A 20,710-nucleotide genomic window follows, 5' to 3' on the forward strand; every position below is an offset into this window, starting at 1 on the left:
TTGCAACAGGGAGATGCCACTACTATAGATAAACCAGCTTCCTGGACATGTGAACTCGCTAGGCTCGAGATATCTTTTTCATTCTCACGGAAATCTGAGGCCTGTCTGTTCTGGAATCTCTGGAAGCCACACATGACTACAAAATACCCCAGATCCTCCCCAGGCTGAGGCTTCTAAACAGTCTGAGGGCCATTCCTGTAACTATCATTTCCTAAACATGTCAGAGCCTCAGGCCCTGTGGTTTCTGGAAGTGCCACAAGGAACCACGCCATTTGGCAACAGTAGAAGTTTAGTTGCCAAGTACTTAACAATGAGCTAGGGGACAGGCACAGTGTTATTGATATTTTAGGAGCTTTTGAAAAACAAGACCAAGACCAATTTACTCTTACTGCTTTTTCTCACTGCCTACTCAAATTCAACCAGGGTCCATACTTCCTACAATCATATTGTCTAGCCTTGTCTCCTGCTCCACTGGGAAGATTTAGGCCAATAGACATAAAGCACCTTGCTTTCTTTTCCATGTATGTATAACATCTTTTCCTTAGTTTCCTTTAAGAAGTAATAAGACATAGAGTGGTCAAAAGCATGAGCTCTAAAACCAGACTACCTGCCTACCAGCTGTGTGATCTTAGGCAGTTGCTTAACCTCTCGATGCCTCAATTTTCTAATCTGTAAAATGGGGATAATAATAGTATATATCTAAAAGAGCCCTTGTGAAGAGGAAAGACTAACATTTACTAAACGTGTTGAAAGCACTCAGAACAGTGCCTGGCATGTAAGTAGGTATACATCAGTATTTGCTAGCATTATCCTGATTTCAGAGAATAAACACTCCCTCTTTAGAAGGAAGTTCCTGCACCTGAGCCCATGATGCCATGCTCATCGTCTCCAACAAGAGTTGGCTCCATCAGTGTCTTCTTCCTCCATCGACAATCTTTCCCTCTTCCCTAGCTCCCTCTCCTTAGCCTTTAAAGATGCAGGAGTGTGCAGGAATTAGGGCAGGGTCCACAGAGGAAGCCAAAGTGCAGCCAGCCTTGAAGACTCGGCAGGAATTTGCTCAATGGAAGGAGGGCAGCTGGGAATCAGTGGGAGGATGCAGGGGTGAGGGTTCAAACCAAGGAAACAGCAGTTGCCGAAAGCTTTGCTGCTTGAGGAGTTGTACAGGTGGTCATGGTGTTGAATGCTTGGAGTGCATTCCTACAGGTGAATCTCTAAGGCAGGGTCCCAATATCAAATGCCTGTGAAACCAGAAAGGTGAACTGAAAGAGTCAAGTAAGCCAATTAAGAAAATCAGGAACGGAGAAGCTCTTCGCCTTAATTACCACCTAAACACAGAGCTTGTGATAGGGGCTCGAGCACAGGTGATTTGTTTTAGGAGGTGTTTCCCAAGGAGTGTGACTGAGGGACCTGGAAGAGTAAAAAGCAAGGAGAGAAAGCCAATCCAAGGGGGAATGTGGATCTGGTCACCGCTGTGGAAAATGGCAGCTCTTTTCCACTCGGGCATATTGATCTGCCAGTTCTGGATTCTCATTTCTCCAGGGTTCCCCGTAGGGTAGGAACAACTTCACACTTAGGTTTGCACCTGTGTCAAAGAGGTCAGTGAGTTCCTTTCTACATCCCACCGGGCAGAGAGGCCGTGGGGCAGGAAGCCAGGCTCACACAGAACCGCAGCCTCGGGGCTGCAGTACAGGGCGATTGCTGAACCTGGGAGAGAGAGCTCAGGGTCCATTCACAGAGGGCAGCCACACTCACGTCATATAATTTATACAGACATGCTGGCCAATATGGCTGGAAATCCAATATTTTGTGTCAAACCTCTCAACCTTGTTTTCTTAGTAATCGGTTGTATTTTTTCTAAAACACTGTGGGGCCAGATATAACACATCTGCCAGACAAATTCAGTCCTGGGCTGCTGGTTTGTAGCCTCTGCTTTCGGAAGCCTTTGGTTTAATTCCATGACAATAAAATCTAAATTTTTGGCTATGGGAAACGAGTCAAAGTTTTTAAGCAAAAGGATGTTATGGCCAGATTTTACTTGGGAATATGCCCCTTCTGCAAATGCTTGACCTTCCTCCAAATGTTTCCCCTTCCACACATCAGCCCATGAATTCCGAAGTGGCAACCACCTGTGATAGGGCAATTATGAGGCGGCACACAAATCTCTTTTGAAATCCAGCACAGGCCACAGTTTTTGTAACCGGTGGTGACTTTGCAAAGTCCTTGAGCCCAGAGATGGATTCCTGTTTTCCTTCCCAGCTACCGAATGATAAAGTACTGATCGCATACAAAGGAACATGAAACTGCTCGTTCGCTCTCCTCGGTCCACTAACAAACACCTGGTGGGAGGGCATGTTGATGAGATGTGTAACAGCATTCGGCAACAGCCATCCTGAGGGTGCCCATCTGCAGAACACGGTGAATTTTTCCTAAGGCCCTGGCTGATAACACGAATCCATTGGCTGGGTATCGTCCTGCCAACAACCAGAGAGAATTCCTGGGGAGCAAAACTGATCAGTCCCCCTGCATTTAAGTGGAAGAAGAGAACAGGAAGAACAGCATCACATTCAGCAAATGACAATCCCCCAACCGTGGACTCCACAAGCCACTGGCACTGGAGAAAAGGGACCTGTTGAAAAACTGATGCAGAGTTCTCCTCCCTAGGAAAGACTCTGTCCTTCCAGTTTCATCTAAAACAGGACATATGTAACTAAGGCATCACCTCCTGCCTTTTCAATATAATTCTGAGAGAGGGGTGAACTCTATAATTTTGGTCATTTGTTTTAATTCTCTAGAGTGTATTTTTAAGTGGTGTCCTGGGTAAAGTAACACAAGAAAGAGTTGGGCAAATCTGGGAGAGAGATGAGGAAATATAGTTAAATAAGCAGCACTTTAATAGATATTAAAAGTACACGGTATAGAAATTCTTCTCCAGTAAAACATAAAAACAACATATTTACAAATACATAGGAAAAGATTTGGAAGGATACACATTATGCTAATAATAGTAGTTACCTCTGGAAGGGAAAAGTGGGTTTTGGGGAAGTTGGGAGTTTAAGGAGTATTTCCCCACTTTAAAAGTGTTGAATATTTGACAGTGAAAATGTATGTAAGTCTAATTATGTGACTGAACATAGATGTAAGTAAGGAAAAAAATTCCTCTTTGAGGAAGTTCCTTCAGGTCACATAAATACACTTTGAAATAGCTGATCCAGTTGTGATTTAAGTGCTCTGTTCCACGATTTACTTGCAAAAACATGGAATGACTGGATAGAAGAATAATTTGCCCTGAGATGTCACTGGAAGACTAAGGATTTTCCCAGCTTCGACCACAACGACACTGTAGTGTTGGGCAGAAAAGGGCACATCGCCGAATGGATGCAGCCCTGAGTCCTCTTCCTCGGGGAAGCAGTAGCTTCATGCATTCACAGGCCGCAGGCCAACCCTGCTGGCTGAGTGGGACAGTCCTGGAAGGTTGCTGATGGTGGGGCTGCTCCGCCTGGCAGAGTACAGAGCAGGAACCTCACCATCCGACATCTCGCGTTCTTTATCACTACGTATTCTTCCTTCTGACAAACCACACTATTTCACTCAAAATTTCAAAACTTTCTTAAGTGGAAAGTAAACTTTCCAACAAATAACAGATAATATTAATAAAGTACTTTTAAGATGATCTGACATATAGTGAGTGCCTTACAAGTGTTTGTTAAGTAATTAACAAATTTACTTAGCGGACGAAGTAAATATACTCTATGGACAAAGATCTAGTTGTACTAAAAATAGGACAAAGCATTTGCTCAAGTGTTTTTGATAACTGACTGAATTAGAGGTTGCCTTCATAGCAGCTACCTGCCTGCTATAGCCCCTTGTGGGTAAAACGATCTTTTCCAGAGAGGCATCCCAGCGATAGCCAAGCAACACCCACAAGGCAGCCGCAACCGTTTGGGTCCCAGCAACTGTGCTAAATCTAGGCTATTACTAGAACCATCTGAGGAGCCCAACCTAGAGCAATTAAATCAAAACCTCTGCGGCACAACCCAGGTGTAAGTTAGTTGTTTCAAACTTCCCAGGTGCTACTAAATTAGTTGTTTTAACTTCCCAGGTGCAACTAAGTTTGAGAACAACTGCTCAAATTTTAATACACTTATGAATCACCTGGGGATCTTGCATAAACATAGGTTCGAATTCAGTAAGTCTGCAGTGGGACCTAGGATGTTGCATTTGTAAAAGGCTACAAGGTGATGTAGCAAGGATCTAGCCTGGAGAATCTATGGAGATATGTTTTAAAAATTCACCAGGGTATTGTTTTTAGTATGAAAATATTGAAAAAACACCTAAATGTCCATCAACAAAAAGAGGAATGAATTATGCTATACTTAACAATGGAATACTATACAGTATTTAAAATGAATGAAATATAACTATATGTACCATCATACATATGTTGAGAATAAAAATAAAAATATTTGTATATTGTTGAGACAGTTGTGTTAATTTTGCAAGCATGAACAACAATACTATCTACTGTTTATGGATACATATAGCAGTAATATAACACATATGGAAATAATAAATACCAAATTTAAGATTGTGGGTTTATCTGTCAATAGCTTAGATTGGAGCTGGCGGGGGATAGGGTGCACAGTGGGCTTTGGCTGAATTTGTAGTGTTTTATTTTTCTCCAAAAATATCAGAATAATATACAGCAAAATGTTAGGACTTGATAGTGCTGGGGAACTTGGTGATTACATGTCTGTTTAATTATCCTATAAACTTTGCATATATGAAATATTTCATAATTTTTAAAGTTTTTAATTTTTTTACACCCATTTTCAGCATTATTCACAATACCCCATGGGTGGAAACAACCCGAATGTCCATTGACAGATGAATAAATAAAATGTAGTATATACATACAATGGAATATTAGCCTAAAAAGAAAGGAAAATCTGACACATCCTACAATGTGGATGAACTCTGAGGACATTATTCTAAAATGAAGGGAAGCAGGCACAAAGACAAGCACTGTAAGATTCTACTTATATATTAATTCTGTGAAGTAAAATTCACAGAAAGTAGAATGGTGGTTGCCAGGGGCTGGGAGGTAGCGAGGAGCAGGGTATTGCTGTTTAATGAGTTACAGAGTTTCTGTTCAGGAAGATGAAAAAAGGTCTGGAAATGGAGGGTGGCAATAGTTGCACCACATGAATGTACTTAATGCCACTGACGTGTAGACTTAAAAATAGTTAACATGATCAATTTTATGTTGTGTGTATATTTTACCACAATATTTGTAAGTATTTTAAAAAACATTTTATTTATTATTTTTAGAGAGAGGGGAAGACAGGTAGAAAGAAAGGTAAAGAAACATCAATGTGTGAGAGAAACATCCGTCGCTTGCCTCTCACACACCCCCAACTGGGGACCTGGCCTGAAACCCAGGCATGTGCCCTGACCGAGAACTGAAACAGTTGCATTTCCATGCACAGGCTGGTGCTCAATCCACTGAGCCACACCAGCCAGGGTTTGTGTTTTTATTTTTAAAACATCATTATTTTATATATCTATATATGAAATCAATAGAGGACCAATGAAGGAAATTTTGAAAATCATACAAGGCAATAAATACCACACAGCCAGAAAGAGTGAGATAAGACTCACAGGTCCTGGCATAGAATGATTGCCAAGGCACACTGCTCACTGAGCAGGAGTGTCACATGGATTTCCCACTCACACTGCATAGAATACCTCTGGGAAAACCACTAAGCAACTGGTGACTGCTCACCTTGGGGGAGGAAAATGGGACATGAGTTCACAAGTGGCTCAGAACTTATTCAAAAAAATTCAACTAATTTTTTAGAAAGACCAGTTCTCTAAATTGTCCATACTATTGAGAGCAATTAAAAGGAATAACTGGAACTCACACCTAATAAGACCCCAATTCGAAGTAACTGGATTTCAGCAAGGTTAAGGGACATGCTCAAGAGCACACAGGTGACAGAACTGGGACAAGTTATGGTAATATTTACTTCTTCTAAGTGGTGGAAATATTTAATAAAACACTTAAAATGTCTCCTTATGTACTGCCAGCATACTGGAGCAGAAACCATTATGTTCTTCCCCCAAATAAATGATGTTTGGGAAAACTTTAGTATTTTGTAGTTCTTATATTATCAGTATGATTTGTGCATGTTTGGTAACATTTGCCCTTGTACATAATTTTTAAAATGTTCAACAATCTTCTATGATGAAAGATTAGTCCTTTCTTTCCAGTTTGGGGCTTCCACTAACCATTATTTTATTTTAGTTTCTATGTTTGTTGTATTACCCATACAGAATACCCAAACATGTATGGGTAATAGGTTTTTTAAAAGCAAAATAGATATTTTTAAAACATCACAAAAAATCCTACAAGTGTGATCTATACATACATATGCATATACATGCCTCCTGATTGCCAATCCATGACTTTTCTCACTCTGCATACTTCGGCAGCTAAAACTATAAAAGAATAAACTCCTTAATACCTCCTAGAGCAGGGGTGTCAAACTCATTTTCACCAGGGGCCACACCAGCCTTGCAGTTGCCTTCAAAGGGCCAAAGCTGAAATAATTTAAGGGCTGTATGACTATAACTACTTAACTGTTAAGGAGTTGAAATTACATTTGGCCCTTTGAAAGCAACCGCAAGGCTGATGTGGCCCTGGTGAAAATGAGTTTGACACTCCTGTCCTAGAGACATGTCTTCCCTTGCTTTATTTAAGGATGAAAACTCCTCTCCTTCATTAGGTGGTTTTTAGCAGAAGATCCTGCTTCAAAGGTAATGTACCAACCACATTCAAATTGCTAACTGTAAGATTTGGAGAGTCCACAGGGTGGCACTAGATACCTTTGGTCAAAGCCCACAGCCTAATAGGCTCTTTGTAGAAAACAAGGGTAGAGAAGAGCCTCTGGCATCAGCAAAGATTAAAAATTGAAGTTAATATTAAAGACATCTTGTTCCTTTCCGGAGGACAGCTGCCAACCAAAGCACATTTGAAGCTCCAATTATGCTGAAAGACATCCAAAATGCCAAGCAGAAGTTACAGACGCCTAGGGTGGCACATATCGCCTCCAGTGGCAAATTGATGCTGCTCCTTCGGACACGCTTCACCAAAGTATTTGACATCTTGAACTTGTTTACACACACTCCCTCCTAATACACACACCTCAACCTCTCTGTCTCTTCCTCTCTCTCCCTCACACACACAGTAGACTGTATTTTCAAGTGATTTTTTGCGGGGGAGGGTAGGTAAAGGATTCAGAGTTACATTCTTATTAAATAATACATTTCACGGTGGGCTAAGTCTCAACTCATAAAAATCTTAAAATTCATCACACAAAGACCTACTTCTGATCTCTCTACAATCTTACATCAATTTATAATAGATTGGGAAAGTTCATTGCTGGTCTTTTACAGACAAGCAATTTTAAAGTATAATATCCAGTGCCTGATTGTGAATAGATTTTCAGCCAACACATAAGCCTCAGAAATGCCTGGGGAAAAAAAAAAGAGCTGAAAAGCTGTACTGATTTAAGACCTTTATTTTTTTGATGCCCATTATTATGGCTTTCTTTTAAGCTACAAATCTCTTGGAGATGATATAATAAAATGTGCTGATGCCTTGAGTGTTTTTAAAACACAGTCAATGTGATCCATTCAGTTCATTCAAAAACATTTTTTGTGTGTGCAGACAGGAATTTTTCCCACGACAGTACGTGTATGTGTCTTGCATCCCGATTAAACAAACCATAGCAGCACCTTCCAGGCCTATCATCTGCTCTTCAAAATGAGCATTGAAATTCAGAAGCACACTGCACACAGAGTGCTTAATGACCATACCCCAATAATGTATTGTATTTTTAAGCAAATTTTAAGAGTATTTTGTATTTGAAATATCCAAAAGATTAATGGGTATATGCATGTTAATATGTTTATTTCTAAAAGCAGCAGTTATGATTATGCTAAGCTCAACATTTCTCAGAATTTGAAGGGAAGATAAATTTTAAAATATATCAATAAAATTAAGAACTCCCTCCAGTCCCAGGCTAACTCCAGTGACGTGGGGCAGCTGGGTTAATTCTACTGCAAGCCCAAGACCTGACAGCACTCCATGTGAGCTCTAGGAGTGAGCCCATGACGGATTACGTGCAGACTGATGAATGGTGAACCCACAGGCATCCAGCATGGGCATTAAAAGTAACACCTCCGTGCTGACAATGTGCTTTTTTCCTTGACCTCCAACTCATAGCTGAACGATCTGCAGACAAGACTCGGAAACTGTTTTATTAAATTGAACACAAAATGCCCATTATAACAATGTCAAGCCTTTATCAGAAATCAGTACATAGTGAGGATACACAGCCAAAATGAGCCATCAACATAAGCAGTATAAATTTTAAATAACTTTTTGATTTCTATATTCAATATACAGAAGAAAACAAAACCAAAGGAGCAATTTCAATTTCACAATTCACAGTTGATTGGTTTAAACCCCATGACATTTTTTGTCATTTCTGTAGCCCCGAAACAGAAACATTTCCAAAGCAGTGACTGGCACTTAGCCCCAACAGCATACACAGATGTTAAACCCCTGCAGGACATTTAGAAATAATTTTAGGAAACAACTCCAATTTCACACAGTTCTGGCTGGCATTTTTTTTTTTTAGCTATATCCTTTACCAGAGACACTGTTCTAGTGAAATAGCAAAAACTGTTTTTACAAGCTTGCCATGCCATTAAATGAAGGATTCTAAAGTCTCCATTGGTTTTCCATGATTTTATTCTCTAATTTAAAATAATAACCACTAAAATGCAACCTTAACAGTGAAAGCAAAGTCATTTTTGCCTCTGGATCGAAGAGCATACATCCAAGAGAGGCAACATATTGTCCTAGCAGATACGTGGAATGCTTTAGAGCAGAGTCTGACATACTCTAGTAAGGCATTTCAAAGCAGACACACCACACCCAAATTAAACTGCTGTGGGCAGCCAAGGATACCACAAGGTGAACACCAATTACACAGAATCAACACGAAATTCTCATAAGATGACTCACGAATTTACAAAACCACAGAAAGGCTGAAGTAGCAAAAGAAGGCAAACAATGACCAGCCACTCTGAGTTTTGTTCCTGTGAATGCCAGATTCGAAGACTAGAAATAAACTTTATATGTTCTTTGCCCTAGGATAATATCATTCATTCTGACACATTGGGGTTACTTTTCCTTTAAAAAATAGATCATGTAGAGAATATACATATAATCAGTGATAGAGAACATTCATTTTCACTAGTGAGGGGGTCACTTAAGCACTTACATAGAAAGAGTTATGAATGAATCATGAAAGTCATTGAAATGCAAAAATAAATCTGATAAAACCTGCATTAGTTAGTATTCAACAGTGAAGTGATATTCTTAGCAATTTCATTGGCTTAATGAGGAAATATGACCATGAAAAAGATCTTTAAGTTCAAAAAGTCATGGAATGCCTAAATATAAAGTCTAATTAGTAAAAATACATATTTTCATCTTCAGGGCCCCAAAGGAAGTGTTATTTAGAAGCCATAAATCTTACCAAACTAGCACAAGAATATGAGTCAAGAACACTGAAGTTTTAATTCCAACCTATCCATTCCACCTTCATGCCCTGGAGCAAGTCACCTACCATTTTTCCCACAGAAAATTGGTATGATGAAGGCATATGTCAAAAAAAATTTTCTCCAGGCAGTACTAGAGTAAAGCTAAAGATGTTACTAAGGCTCACAATGTCAACAACTCACTGTGCAGTACAATCATTTTTGATCCTGCTAATTAGGGCTAGAGGAAGCATGGGCAATTCCATTCTCAGGGAACTCAGAGGCTTTATATAAATTCATGGTTTTAACTTTCTAAACTACTTAATCTGCTCCCCTAGAGTTTTTAAAACAGCTAATCGTCTACGGTCTGACTCTGTACTTTCTGGCAGAATGGGTGGAAGTGTGAAGGAAATGTGATGACATGACAGAAGCAGCAGCAGGTTGAAATGAGGTATAGGCTGATTTCACAAACCCCAATCAGGAACTCACAATTTTCTAAAGCTGCATAGTTCAGCAAAAATACATCATAACAAGAGGGATAAGGGAGAAATCTTACCATGAAACTTTAAAATATATGACAACTAAGCATTTACAATGTCCAACACAAGAAGACTTCAGTTCGAAAAGCATTGTCTTCCCTCATTCTAAGCACGTACAAATGCAGAAACTGGCAGAAGGCTGAAGTCCACAGGAGAAAAAGCGTGTGCTCATTGGCTGAGGTTATCGACTTCATGAGTCAATAAACACATGATCTAAATGTAAGACTGAGACACTGACTTTAAAAAGATACTGATATTTAAACAAGCACAAAACTCTAGTTAATGATACCTATGCTGAAGTGTTTAAGGGAAATGTATTGTCTGAAATTTACACTGAAGTGTGTATTTAAAATAAACTGTGGGTGGATGGATGAACAGAGGGGATGGGCAGGTATGTAGTAGTACCAGCACAGTGAAATACTGACTATAGAATCTAGTGGTGGGTATACTGTAAAATTTTTTCAACTCTGATGTTTGAAAATTTCCACAATAAAATGTTAAGTTTCTACAATGAAATTAATTTAGTAGTGTGTTTTAAAGATTCAAAATACTTAGCAATTTGGAATTTAAAAAATTTTTTGAAATAAGGAAAATTTTGTTGTAAAAGGCCTCAGATCCGATTTGTGAAGGTGCTTTTTTTAATGTAGAAACTAAGTATCACAGTTAATATTTATTGTGCATGACCATCTCTTCCCACACTTCATTTTCAATACATAATTCCCTCCCCTTTACAGAGACTGAGTTTGAAAAACAACATGGGATGAGGCTTTTCCAAATTCAGTGTCAAGCTCTTCCCAATCCACACACCACCGTTCACCAAACGTAAATGTAACGTAGATAAAGGTGGAAAGTACTCTATGACTGCTGCCACCCTATGACACTTAATTCATTTTCGGGGTGTATGGTTTCTGATCAGTACAAGTAACAGTTTTACTCAATACCAAATTGAGCCTGCATTAAGAAAAAAAATGTAGAACACAGAATTCACATAGACCTTTGCTATTCTAAGCTCCTGGATTTAATGAACTGTGATTAATGGCAATAATTCTATCATCTCTTCTCTCTGTGAAATGCTAAAACTTGCTAAAGGCACTCATATTCTGGGCTTAATAGAGACAAGGTCACATGGGACCATAAGCCAGTATTTTTTTGTTTTTTGGTACCTACCCAGAAAGGGAGTTTACAAATGATCCTCTCATTCATAATGGGAAGAAAAAGTCAAAAGAGCTGTCGGAAGTAATGTCATATGGGAAGCTATTTACACAACTCTTTGTCCATTCTGTTAGTTTGCTGGTAATCACTCACAATAGTAAGGATCCATCGCCAAAAAAAAAAAAAAAAAAAAAAAACAAACCCCCAAACTAAAAGCAACAACAAAACACTATGTATGAAACTCCTGAATAGTGATTTGGCTGATCAAAACAAAGTTAATAAGGTAGAATATTTTTAGACATCTCTTCAACAGCCTGTATTAAACTTTTGCCTACATTGACAAAACATTTCTCTATTTCGAAAGCAGCTCTATTGTCCTTACATGCCTCACCAAGTTCTTTACAGAGTACTTACAGCCTAAGTTCTGAGACTGAGGAAATGAGATAGGTTAGGCTCCAAATCCACCATTCCTGGGCCGCTCTGCGGAGGTACTGAGAGAGACAATTACATGTCCCCCGGGCATAAGCAAACTTACTTTCCATAGGTCACTGGGCAATCCTCAAACTGTCACTGCTCAATGTTCCAGCCAATTCAGGAGTGAAGGAATCATAAATCCCACAGCTAATCCTTAAAATCTATCTACAGAGGAAGATTTATATATATACACATTTTATCCTTGTTCAAAGTGTGGCTAGGCAGCTATAGCAAGTATTACCAGTGTCACAGAACAGCCCTGCAAAATAAATGGAAGATCTCATGCTTCCTTTAGCTGTTCAAGTCAGAGGGACAGAAGAATGATCTCAGGCACAATCCTCCACTCAATCTCAGGGTTTCTAAAACCTAAATGGTTTTCTAAGTGTATCAGCACATTAAAGGGGAAAATAGCATGGAGTTGGAGAAGGAACTTTTCAAAATGGATGATATTTAAAAAAGTATTCACTTACAGATTTCAGTGCAGCAAGAGACAGGCAAACGAATGTAGTAAACGACATGCACGTATTTACAAGTTGCAGCATGTGGTATACAAAGACCAACAAAGTATTTTCTGTTCAAAGTGGAGTCAAAAGGATTACATGGCACACACGTTTTGTACCTTAACTTTTTGGGAAGAAATAAGACACTTCAAAGGCAAACGCAACCCAATCTTTTAATTGGAGCATGGAATTTTTCCTTTAAAACTTCTTGCCCTCAATATCTTAGTAAAGTTTCTAACTGTCATCTTCTAACATCGACTTTGAAAGAAAACTTACACAGATATTCACAGAGAAAAGAGACTTTGATGCCACGAGGTCTTCTTGCAGATGATTACCGAAATCTACTTAATTTAATTGACCGCAGGTTTTCCATTGTTTAGGCCTCGGTCTGCCCTTATATACCACCTGTAAAAGATACTAACGTGATTCCTGGGGAGCTCAAGGTACAAACTCTAGAGCACACTACAGAGCAGGACTGGACTTCACAAAATGAAATCAATGGAGAGCACATATCACTGGCTGCAGTAGTAACGACAACCTTCTCTGACCGGGAAAAACACTGTCTGTAAGGAATGCATGACATGAGATACGGTACCATACAGAGATGGATTTTTAGGCATTTCCTTTATGACAGCTTCTGTCACCCCTTTTTTGACCTGTGGAACACAGACTATTAGGAAGCAACAAACCCAGGGCACACCACTGTCACAGAGATTTGTAGGGACTTTTTAAGGAAGATGTGTATGTCACCTCTATAAGTGATCACAGAAGTTATTCATCAACTTCCTAGAGTTTAGAAATTAAGGAGTAAACAGAATAGGCAATATGGTATCTAAAGTATCATATAAAACAAACACATAGCTCTTTTTTAGTGCAAAGAAATATAGCAAGTAAGAAATAACACTATAAATCTTTTTTTCCTTAAAAGAAAATGCATTTATGCATTCATAAAGTCCATTAAGGGCACTGGGAGACTGGAAACCTGAATACACAAGGCCAGGAAAAACATCAAGGCCTTAAATCCACTCCTCTTTGTATGTATAATGAAATTAAGTGGGGAAAATGAGGAAACCCTTCCTTTAATTTTATTTTATTTGCAAAGGAAAAAATTGAAAATGGATGAATGTCACTTTTACAAAATACAATTCTTATCCACAATCGTTTACTGTTATCTGAGATAAGAATTCAATGAAATCTTCTCTATGATATCACATAAAAGTATTTATCTATAGTTTTATGTATGTGTGTATACACATACAAAGAGAAGGGAAGATGGGATTTTTAAATAATCACAGAACCAGTGGCCAGCACTGTAATATCAAAATCTACCAAATAATTACTTAGCAGCAAAATGAATAACCTACTGATGAATAAAATAAGCTCTAAATTGCCCTAAACTAATCAACTCTATTTTATAGATAACTGCACAAAGCATTATTATACAAAAAGTTATGGGTCTGGATAGAATCTCAACCAAATGTTATCTTATTTTTCTGTTTCTGGGAGAAAAAATATTAAATAATAATTCTTTTAAAAAACTATCACTTCAACAGAAGAGTGACTTGATATTGTACCAGAGGTTAATTATAAAACTAAATTTTAAATATGGGTCTAGATTGTTCAAACATCATTTGGAAGAATTAAAGGAAAGGAATGATGATTATAATTTTCCTCCTCCCCATTTCTTTGCATATAGAATTCTCAAGAAAAAGCCAGGAGTTTGGTTATTTTTTTAATTAGTAATATAAGCAATCAAGTGTGAACTGACCATAGTGCAAAGATACTTCTCAATATAAACTTCCATGTGGCCTTTCAAAAGAAGTATGGATGAGCACTGGTCTTATCCATGTAAATATAAGTAGATAAAGTACAGCTGATGAAAGTTCATAGAGTACTCCATTAGTTAATCTAGACATACACTAGAGCTTTATTTTAAAAACAAAATACAAAACTAATAACACTGTTGTCATTATCAAATATCAAGTAATCTATAACATATTTCTGTATCTCTATTATCTTCAAGAAAGCTGAATTAGAAAGAATGAAATCAAAGTTCATGTATTTTTCTACTAGAAATGATGATACTGAAATTTGATTAACTTTTTAAAAATTCCTCTCTATCTATGAAACAGTAAGGTAGTGGTATTTTTCAGAACAGCCAGCAAACCAACAAGACAGAGGTGAAGATGAGTTAAATGCAAGGATCAGTTTATCTACAAAGTCTGCCAAACCAAATATCCAGAGATCTAAACTTATAATTGAGACCATCGTGGAAGTAACAAGTCACTATCAATGAAGTAACTCTAAACTGAAAAATCAAACACATCTTTACATTTTCTAAAACCAGCTGAAAAATATTTTTTTAAAAAAATATCCTATCTATCTTAAATTCATTGGATATTCAAATGTGGAGCTTGGAAATTCCACAACATAGCTGGGGCATGAAAATAAGCTTATTAGACAAGTTAATTCAGCTGGGTGGGGAGGGAGTGGAGAGGAAAGAAGGTGGCATTTAAATATGTGAAATCCATAACTGGAAATTAAGTTTCACTGTTTGGAAGTGCACACCAGAAGTGTCTGAGTCCAAGAAAACCTTCATCTCAATAATGGGAAGACATGATAACAGGGAAAATGTCCTGGAGAAGACCCAAATGCTGTTTATAATAGAATACCCCACCAACAAGACACTGAGTAGAGGCGGTGGTTCCAAAGAAGCCTTGGGAAACTGAAATCTCTGCTTACCTGTTTTTACTGTGATCTGAAGAACTCATAAAACCTTTTACTTAAGAGTACATAAAACTAAAATTGCAAAAGAAGATGAGATTGTTAAATAGTTAAAGCTCTAAGTGGTCAGGCTGCTAATTGACCAGAATGGTCGAGATAAACCATTATTTCTCATGGGGTGTAGAGGTCACATGGTCTAAGTAACTCAACACAACTGACCTGAAAAAGCATCATGACCTAAGAAGCATGTTCTCATCCTTCCCCAGTTTTGACATCTCACTGTACCACTGCAGGTTACATGTATTAACATTAAGCAGAGGAATGTACTCATATCAAAAGGACCACAAAGCAGGGCATGTTGACAGAAGGCAAACAACAGGCAGGATGAGCTGCTCTATTGGAATACAACGATCACTATACATAGCCCAGATTCTCCATCTCATTCCTGTACCGCTGTTCAGACACCTTGCTTTTATGTTGCTTGCTCTCTAAATGATGCCGGAATTCCACCTCTTCGCCAGCCCCAACATTACACATTGAGCAGTAAAACTGGCCACTTGGAGTGACGCACATGGCCAGATCACGCGGAATTCTCTGCCGAGAGCGACGATTGAAGTAAGGACCTCCTATAGCAAGACACAAAAGTAATGTGTTCACTTCAAAATATTCACTAACTGAATGGCAGCAATCTGATTAATTATAACTGTAATTTTGTTCCTAAGTTAAAACTATAAAATTTACAGATTCCTACCTTCAAATGAACGTGAAGTTAATGGATTTTTTAAATTACAATTTTATAAAGGTTCAATCTAAAAACTAGTATGATTCTTCCAACTATTGTCACAAAGATTACCATAGAGCCAAACCCAAACTCTAAATGACAATGTCTCTAAAATGTAAATACTGTTTTAAAATGATTTAATTTCCCAGCATTATATGAAGATTTACAATTATCCTAACTCTTTAATCCAAAAATGCTATTTCTAAGAATTATCCTAAGAAAAATATTAAGAATGCTTGCATAAAGATTTATCAACAAGGGCATTTATTTCATCAGCATTTATAAAAAGGTTTTTCTGGGAGGGGTTAGAGAAAGGAAAGTTCCAAAACTACAACTTGAAAAATTATGTTAAAGACTATAATGGAAAACCATGCAGTCACTAAAAATAATAAAAACACTATTAATTCCATGAAAATGTGATTGTAATATGCTATTAAGTGGAACAGAAATATCACAAAATATTATCACAATTCTATTTTAAAGAAGCAATATGAAGGATGGAATGACATATATATAAATGTTGGTGGAATTATTGATCACTTTATTTTCTTTTTATATAATTGACCTCAGTTTGGTCATTTGTTTATTAATTTCATGTTTTTCTTTTCTACTAGAATAAATATTTCAGGCTTTTCTCAATATTATTTTTACTACATCCTATAAATTTAATATAATTTTATTACTGTTCGGTTCTAAGAGTTTTTAATATACCATATAATTTCTTCTTTGATCCATGAGTTATTTAAAAATCTTTTAAAATTTCCAAACAGCTGAAAATCTTGTGTGTGTTTTTTAAAAATATTTTTGTTATTGATATCTCATCTAATTGTTCTCTGGTCAGAGAATATTGCCTAAACAGCCTTCTGACCTAAAGTTTATTTTATCTAATATTAATACAACTATCTCAGCTTCCTTCCTCTCAGCTCATTTTTAAATCTATTCTTAAAGCCTCTGTCTTTTAAGTGGGAATTTAGTAGATTTATATTTGTTGTAATTACCAATATATGTTCAGGCTTTTATTAATTACATAACATTACTGTTTCTATGTGTCCCTATTTTCTATGCTACTCTTACCTTTCCAATTACCTTTTTTTTTAGATTTATTTATTTTTAGAGAGAGGGGAATGGAGGGAGAAAGAGCAGGGGAGAAAAATCAATGTGTGGTTGCCTCTCATGTGTCCCCCCACTGGATACCTGGTCTGCAACCCAGGCATGTGCCCTGACTGGGAATCGAACCAGTGACCCTTTGGTTCACAGGGCAGCACTCAATCCACTGAGCCACACCAGCCAGGGCTGTTTTTTGTTTTATTGTTCACATGAATGACCTGTGCTGGTATGTGTCCACATTGGGGGATGGGGTAAGAGGATGAGGGGCTACGCAGTCCTATTTTCCATCCTGAAGATAATCAGAAAAGGCAGGAAACATTCCTATAAGCTAGTTGACCTGAAGGTGTGTATCAGAATCACTGGGGAAGCATTTTCAAAACACATGTGCATCTGGGTCCTACTCCAAATTTACTGACTGAAAATCTCTAAGTCCTGGTTCAGGCATATGTATTTCACAAAAACTCCCCTTCTAGTTCACTACCCTGGTTTAACACCACTGCCACAATGTTTTTTCCCAATAAATATGGAATTAGCATGGTGTGACTTCAAACCAAATAGTGCATTTTTATAATTAATGTTATATTTCTCAGCTGGCAAATACCAGAAGAAATATAAAGGAACTATGATAAAAGATCTTAAAACATAAAAACTCTAGTTTAAAAGCAAATAAATAATATACTAATAAAAAATAAATAAATAAATGAAACCTGAAGTAAACACCAGCTTGAAAAGCCACTAGACCAATTCAAACAAAACAACAGCTTACCCCAAATTCTCAGGGTTATCTATGACCATTAAAAGAAATAAAAATAAAGGAGACCACTTCTAGAATGTAGCCAAGGTATGTAGAAATCCAGTGGATACCTGAATTATTCTGTACCGTGTACATATTTCTCCTATTAGGCATCATTTTATATTCATTCCCTTCTTTCCGGGTCCGCCGCTGACCTGCCTCTGAGGATTCCCTGGAGAAAAGAAATTTAAAAGAGTGAGACGTCTAAACCAGGATCCATTTCAACTCTTTCTCTCTACAGACAGTCAGTCTCACACAACACTTTGGCCTCAGAAAAAAAGGCAATACCTACGAGAATGAGTTACTCTGAGCTTCCGCCAGCCGCAGCCTCTTGGCGTGATTCTTCCCTTGATAGTGAGCCTGAGCCACCGCAGGAGAACTGAAGGAGGCATCGCAGAGCTTGCAGTAATCGTTCTCTGTGGCCAGGATCACTCTGCCTCCTGGCTTAAAGGAGCCCATCTGACAACAGAGATGCAAGAAACAAGGTTAAAAAAACACCTGGAGCTTATTCCCTTCTTTTCTTCAAAGTTCCTTCTAAGGCACTTTGTGACTTAATCATGGTTTTGCAGGACAATAACCAGTGTGCCAAAATAACAAATGGCTCACTGTTATCTCCAATGAAGAAATTAAAAACAACAACAACAACAACTTAAAAACCCAGCATGGAAGATATAGGACAGTGTAAATAAAGCCTAGAATCACACTGTCAGAAAAAGTAAAGTCAGCCCAGAATCCACCAACAAGCATTTACAAGCATTTACTGAACATTTACTGTTAATAAGGCTTGCTACTTAATACAGAAGCTGTGTACAGACATATATTTAAAAAAATGAGCCTCTACTCAAAGAGTCCACAAACTAGCTACAGATATAATTGTAATTATACACTATATTATAATTACTTTATAATAATATAATTATAATACAATATAATGGGGAAATAACCAGCAGATCCAGACAGTTACATTCAGGCTGGGAAACAACAAGTTAAGGGAAACTAACATTGCGCCCAAAGATAGTATCCACTCAAAATGTTTTGGGTTAACAAAAACAACAAACTAGATTTTGTCTGGAGGAGAATAAAATATATGAGAGTCTGAGGGCATATCATATCAGGACCAGCGGAAAGAAATAGCACTGTTTCTTTCACCCCGAAGGGAAGATTTCTGGAGACAGGATAGCTGTCTTCAAAAATCACAAAGGGCTATGCTGTGAAAGAAGGCTAAGGCTGTTTGCCCAGAAGGGTGGAGCTGGCTGAAAACAGTCCCCAACGGGGAGCAGCCACCTAGTTCTAGGCAGCCTTCAGGAATCAGTCCTGTGACAAACTACACTGCCTGAAGATCATCCCAGTAATTTTTCCTGTCCTCTTATTCTGTGTTTAACATATCTCACTTACCCCCACAAATTCTTGCGGATGGAGGAATAGCTGGTATTTCTATCCATACCTTAAGTACTGGAAACTAACATTTAGAAAAATAAAATTTATACCATGGTGATTATGAGTAGAGGTCTAAGATTAAAAACAATTCCTGCCCCACCACATGTAATGCCGTGGACAAGGTACTGTATTGAGCTTGCCGGAACTTCTAATAAACTTCCAGGTGAGATGAATGTTGCTGGTCACGGAATACACTTCGAGTAATAAGGTTAGTACTTCTAAGTTACTGCAAGTACTACGTGAAGTCAGCACCCAGGTCTAGAACCAGGCAAGGCAGGCTATGAGCACGAAATTCAAGGGAGCATCAAAACAGCCAGCAATCAAGAGAAATAATATTTTAATGAAATAGTTTAATAACTAGATCATCAAACCTAATACCAAAAAAAATCAACGAGGAACAAAATATCAAAATTTTAAATAAAGACAGGATCAGTAACTGTGTCCATATTGTTGCCTGAGGCAAAAGGAAAATAATACTTACCCTGTCTTTAAGTTTGACCTTTTGTTCACCGTTGAATTGTTTATATTAATTTCTGAATATTTTAAATATTTATCTTGACTACTGAGTTTTTTGTTTCTTCCCCCTTATATTGTGGGCACAGTGGAGTGTATCCCTCTCCTGACCCTAATCCCAGACCTGAATGAAATAATGCATGAAAAGTGCTTAGCAGACTACCCGGCATAGTAAATACTCGATTACAGTTATTATCTATGAGCACTGTAGCTGTTCTAAGGACAAATAATACTTCAAAGGCAGGTAAGGAGTAGAATCCATATGTCAGGCTATTCAAGTACAGAAATATCTTGCTCAAATACGTGCCCTATCTTTCAAACGAGTGAAAGGAACTCCACTTTTAACCAGAGAGAGTTATACAGGTTCTCTGCACAGAAGTTAAAAAAAAGGAGAGGGTTAGCAATCTCAAGAAACTGATCTTAATGGAAGGCAAAATATAAAATAATGGCATTAACTACAATAAAGATATAAATGTTTTGAAATCTCTTGTTCTATTCAGGGTTAGTTTTTATTCTAGTTTAGCCCTAGACACTGAGGGCCATTTAGGCCAGAATTTTGAGAAATGCATAGTGAAAGACTCGTGAAACAGTAAGTGTTTCATCATTTCATGCATCACAACCAAAGCCAATGGGAATCTGAAGGTTTGTGGATTTTGGCATGCGTTAAATCCAGCCCTATAGTTCAAGGAGTTTTAAAAGCACCAAGTGGGACCTTTCAGGAATATCTGCCCAACTGTGCCTTGATGGGCACATGGATGATAATCACACCCGTGACCATTTGTGCACAGGGCAGCTTCCCTGCTGACACACACGCCTCACCTGCGGAGGGACAGGAACAGCTGGAGTGGCCACAGGTTCTACCGCGTTGCTCATTCTGGCAGGAGGAGGACAGCTGTTTGCTGCGTAGTAATTTCTGAGTTTCTTACCATGATTTTTACCCTAAAAGTGAAATGAAATTAGTCATCGCCATGGGGACAAATGTATCATGTTAATATATTCACTTAAAAAATAGAAAAAAAAGAAAAAAACACAAGCAACACTAACTACATTTTATTCTTTCAGATATATGCGACACTGG

General features: G+C 37.9%; 1 protein-coding gene across 1 annotated transcript in view; it reads right to left on the reverse strand.

Moving 5' to 3' along the window:
- Positions 1-8,297: 8,297 nt before the first annotated feature.
- ZMAT3 (zinc finger matrin-type 3) overlaps positions 8,298-20,710 on the reverse strand; it is a 59,578-nt gene continuing 47,165 nt past the window's right edge. The window contains 4 exon segments of the mRNA XM_028504435.2: positions 8,298-15,627; positions 17,754-17,854; positions 17,975-18,141; positions 20,452-20,571. Of these exon segments, the coding sequence (XP_028360236.1) occupies positions 15,416-15,627; positions 17,754-17,854; positions 17,975-18,141; positions 20,452-20,571 (600 nt within the window). The 3' untranslated portion in view covers positions 8,298-15,415.

The sequence above is a fragment of the Phyllostomus discolor genome, chromosome 2, assembly GCF_004126475.2.
Source record: "Phyllostomus discolor isolate MPI-MPIP mPhyDis1 chromosome 2, mPhyDis1.pri.v3, whole genome shotgun sequence".
In the NCBI taxonomy this organism is placed as follows: Eukaryota; Metazoa; Chordata; class Mammalia; order Chiroptera; family Phyllostomidae; genus Phyllostomus; species Phyllostomus discolor.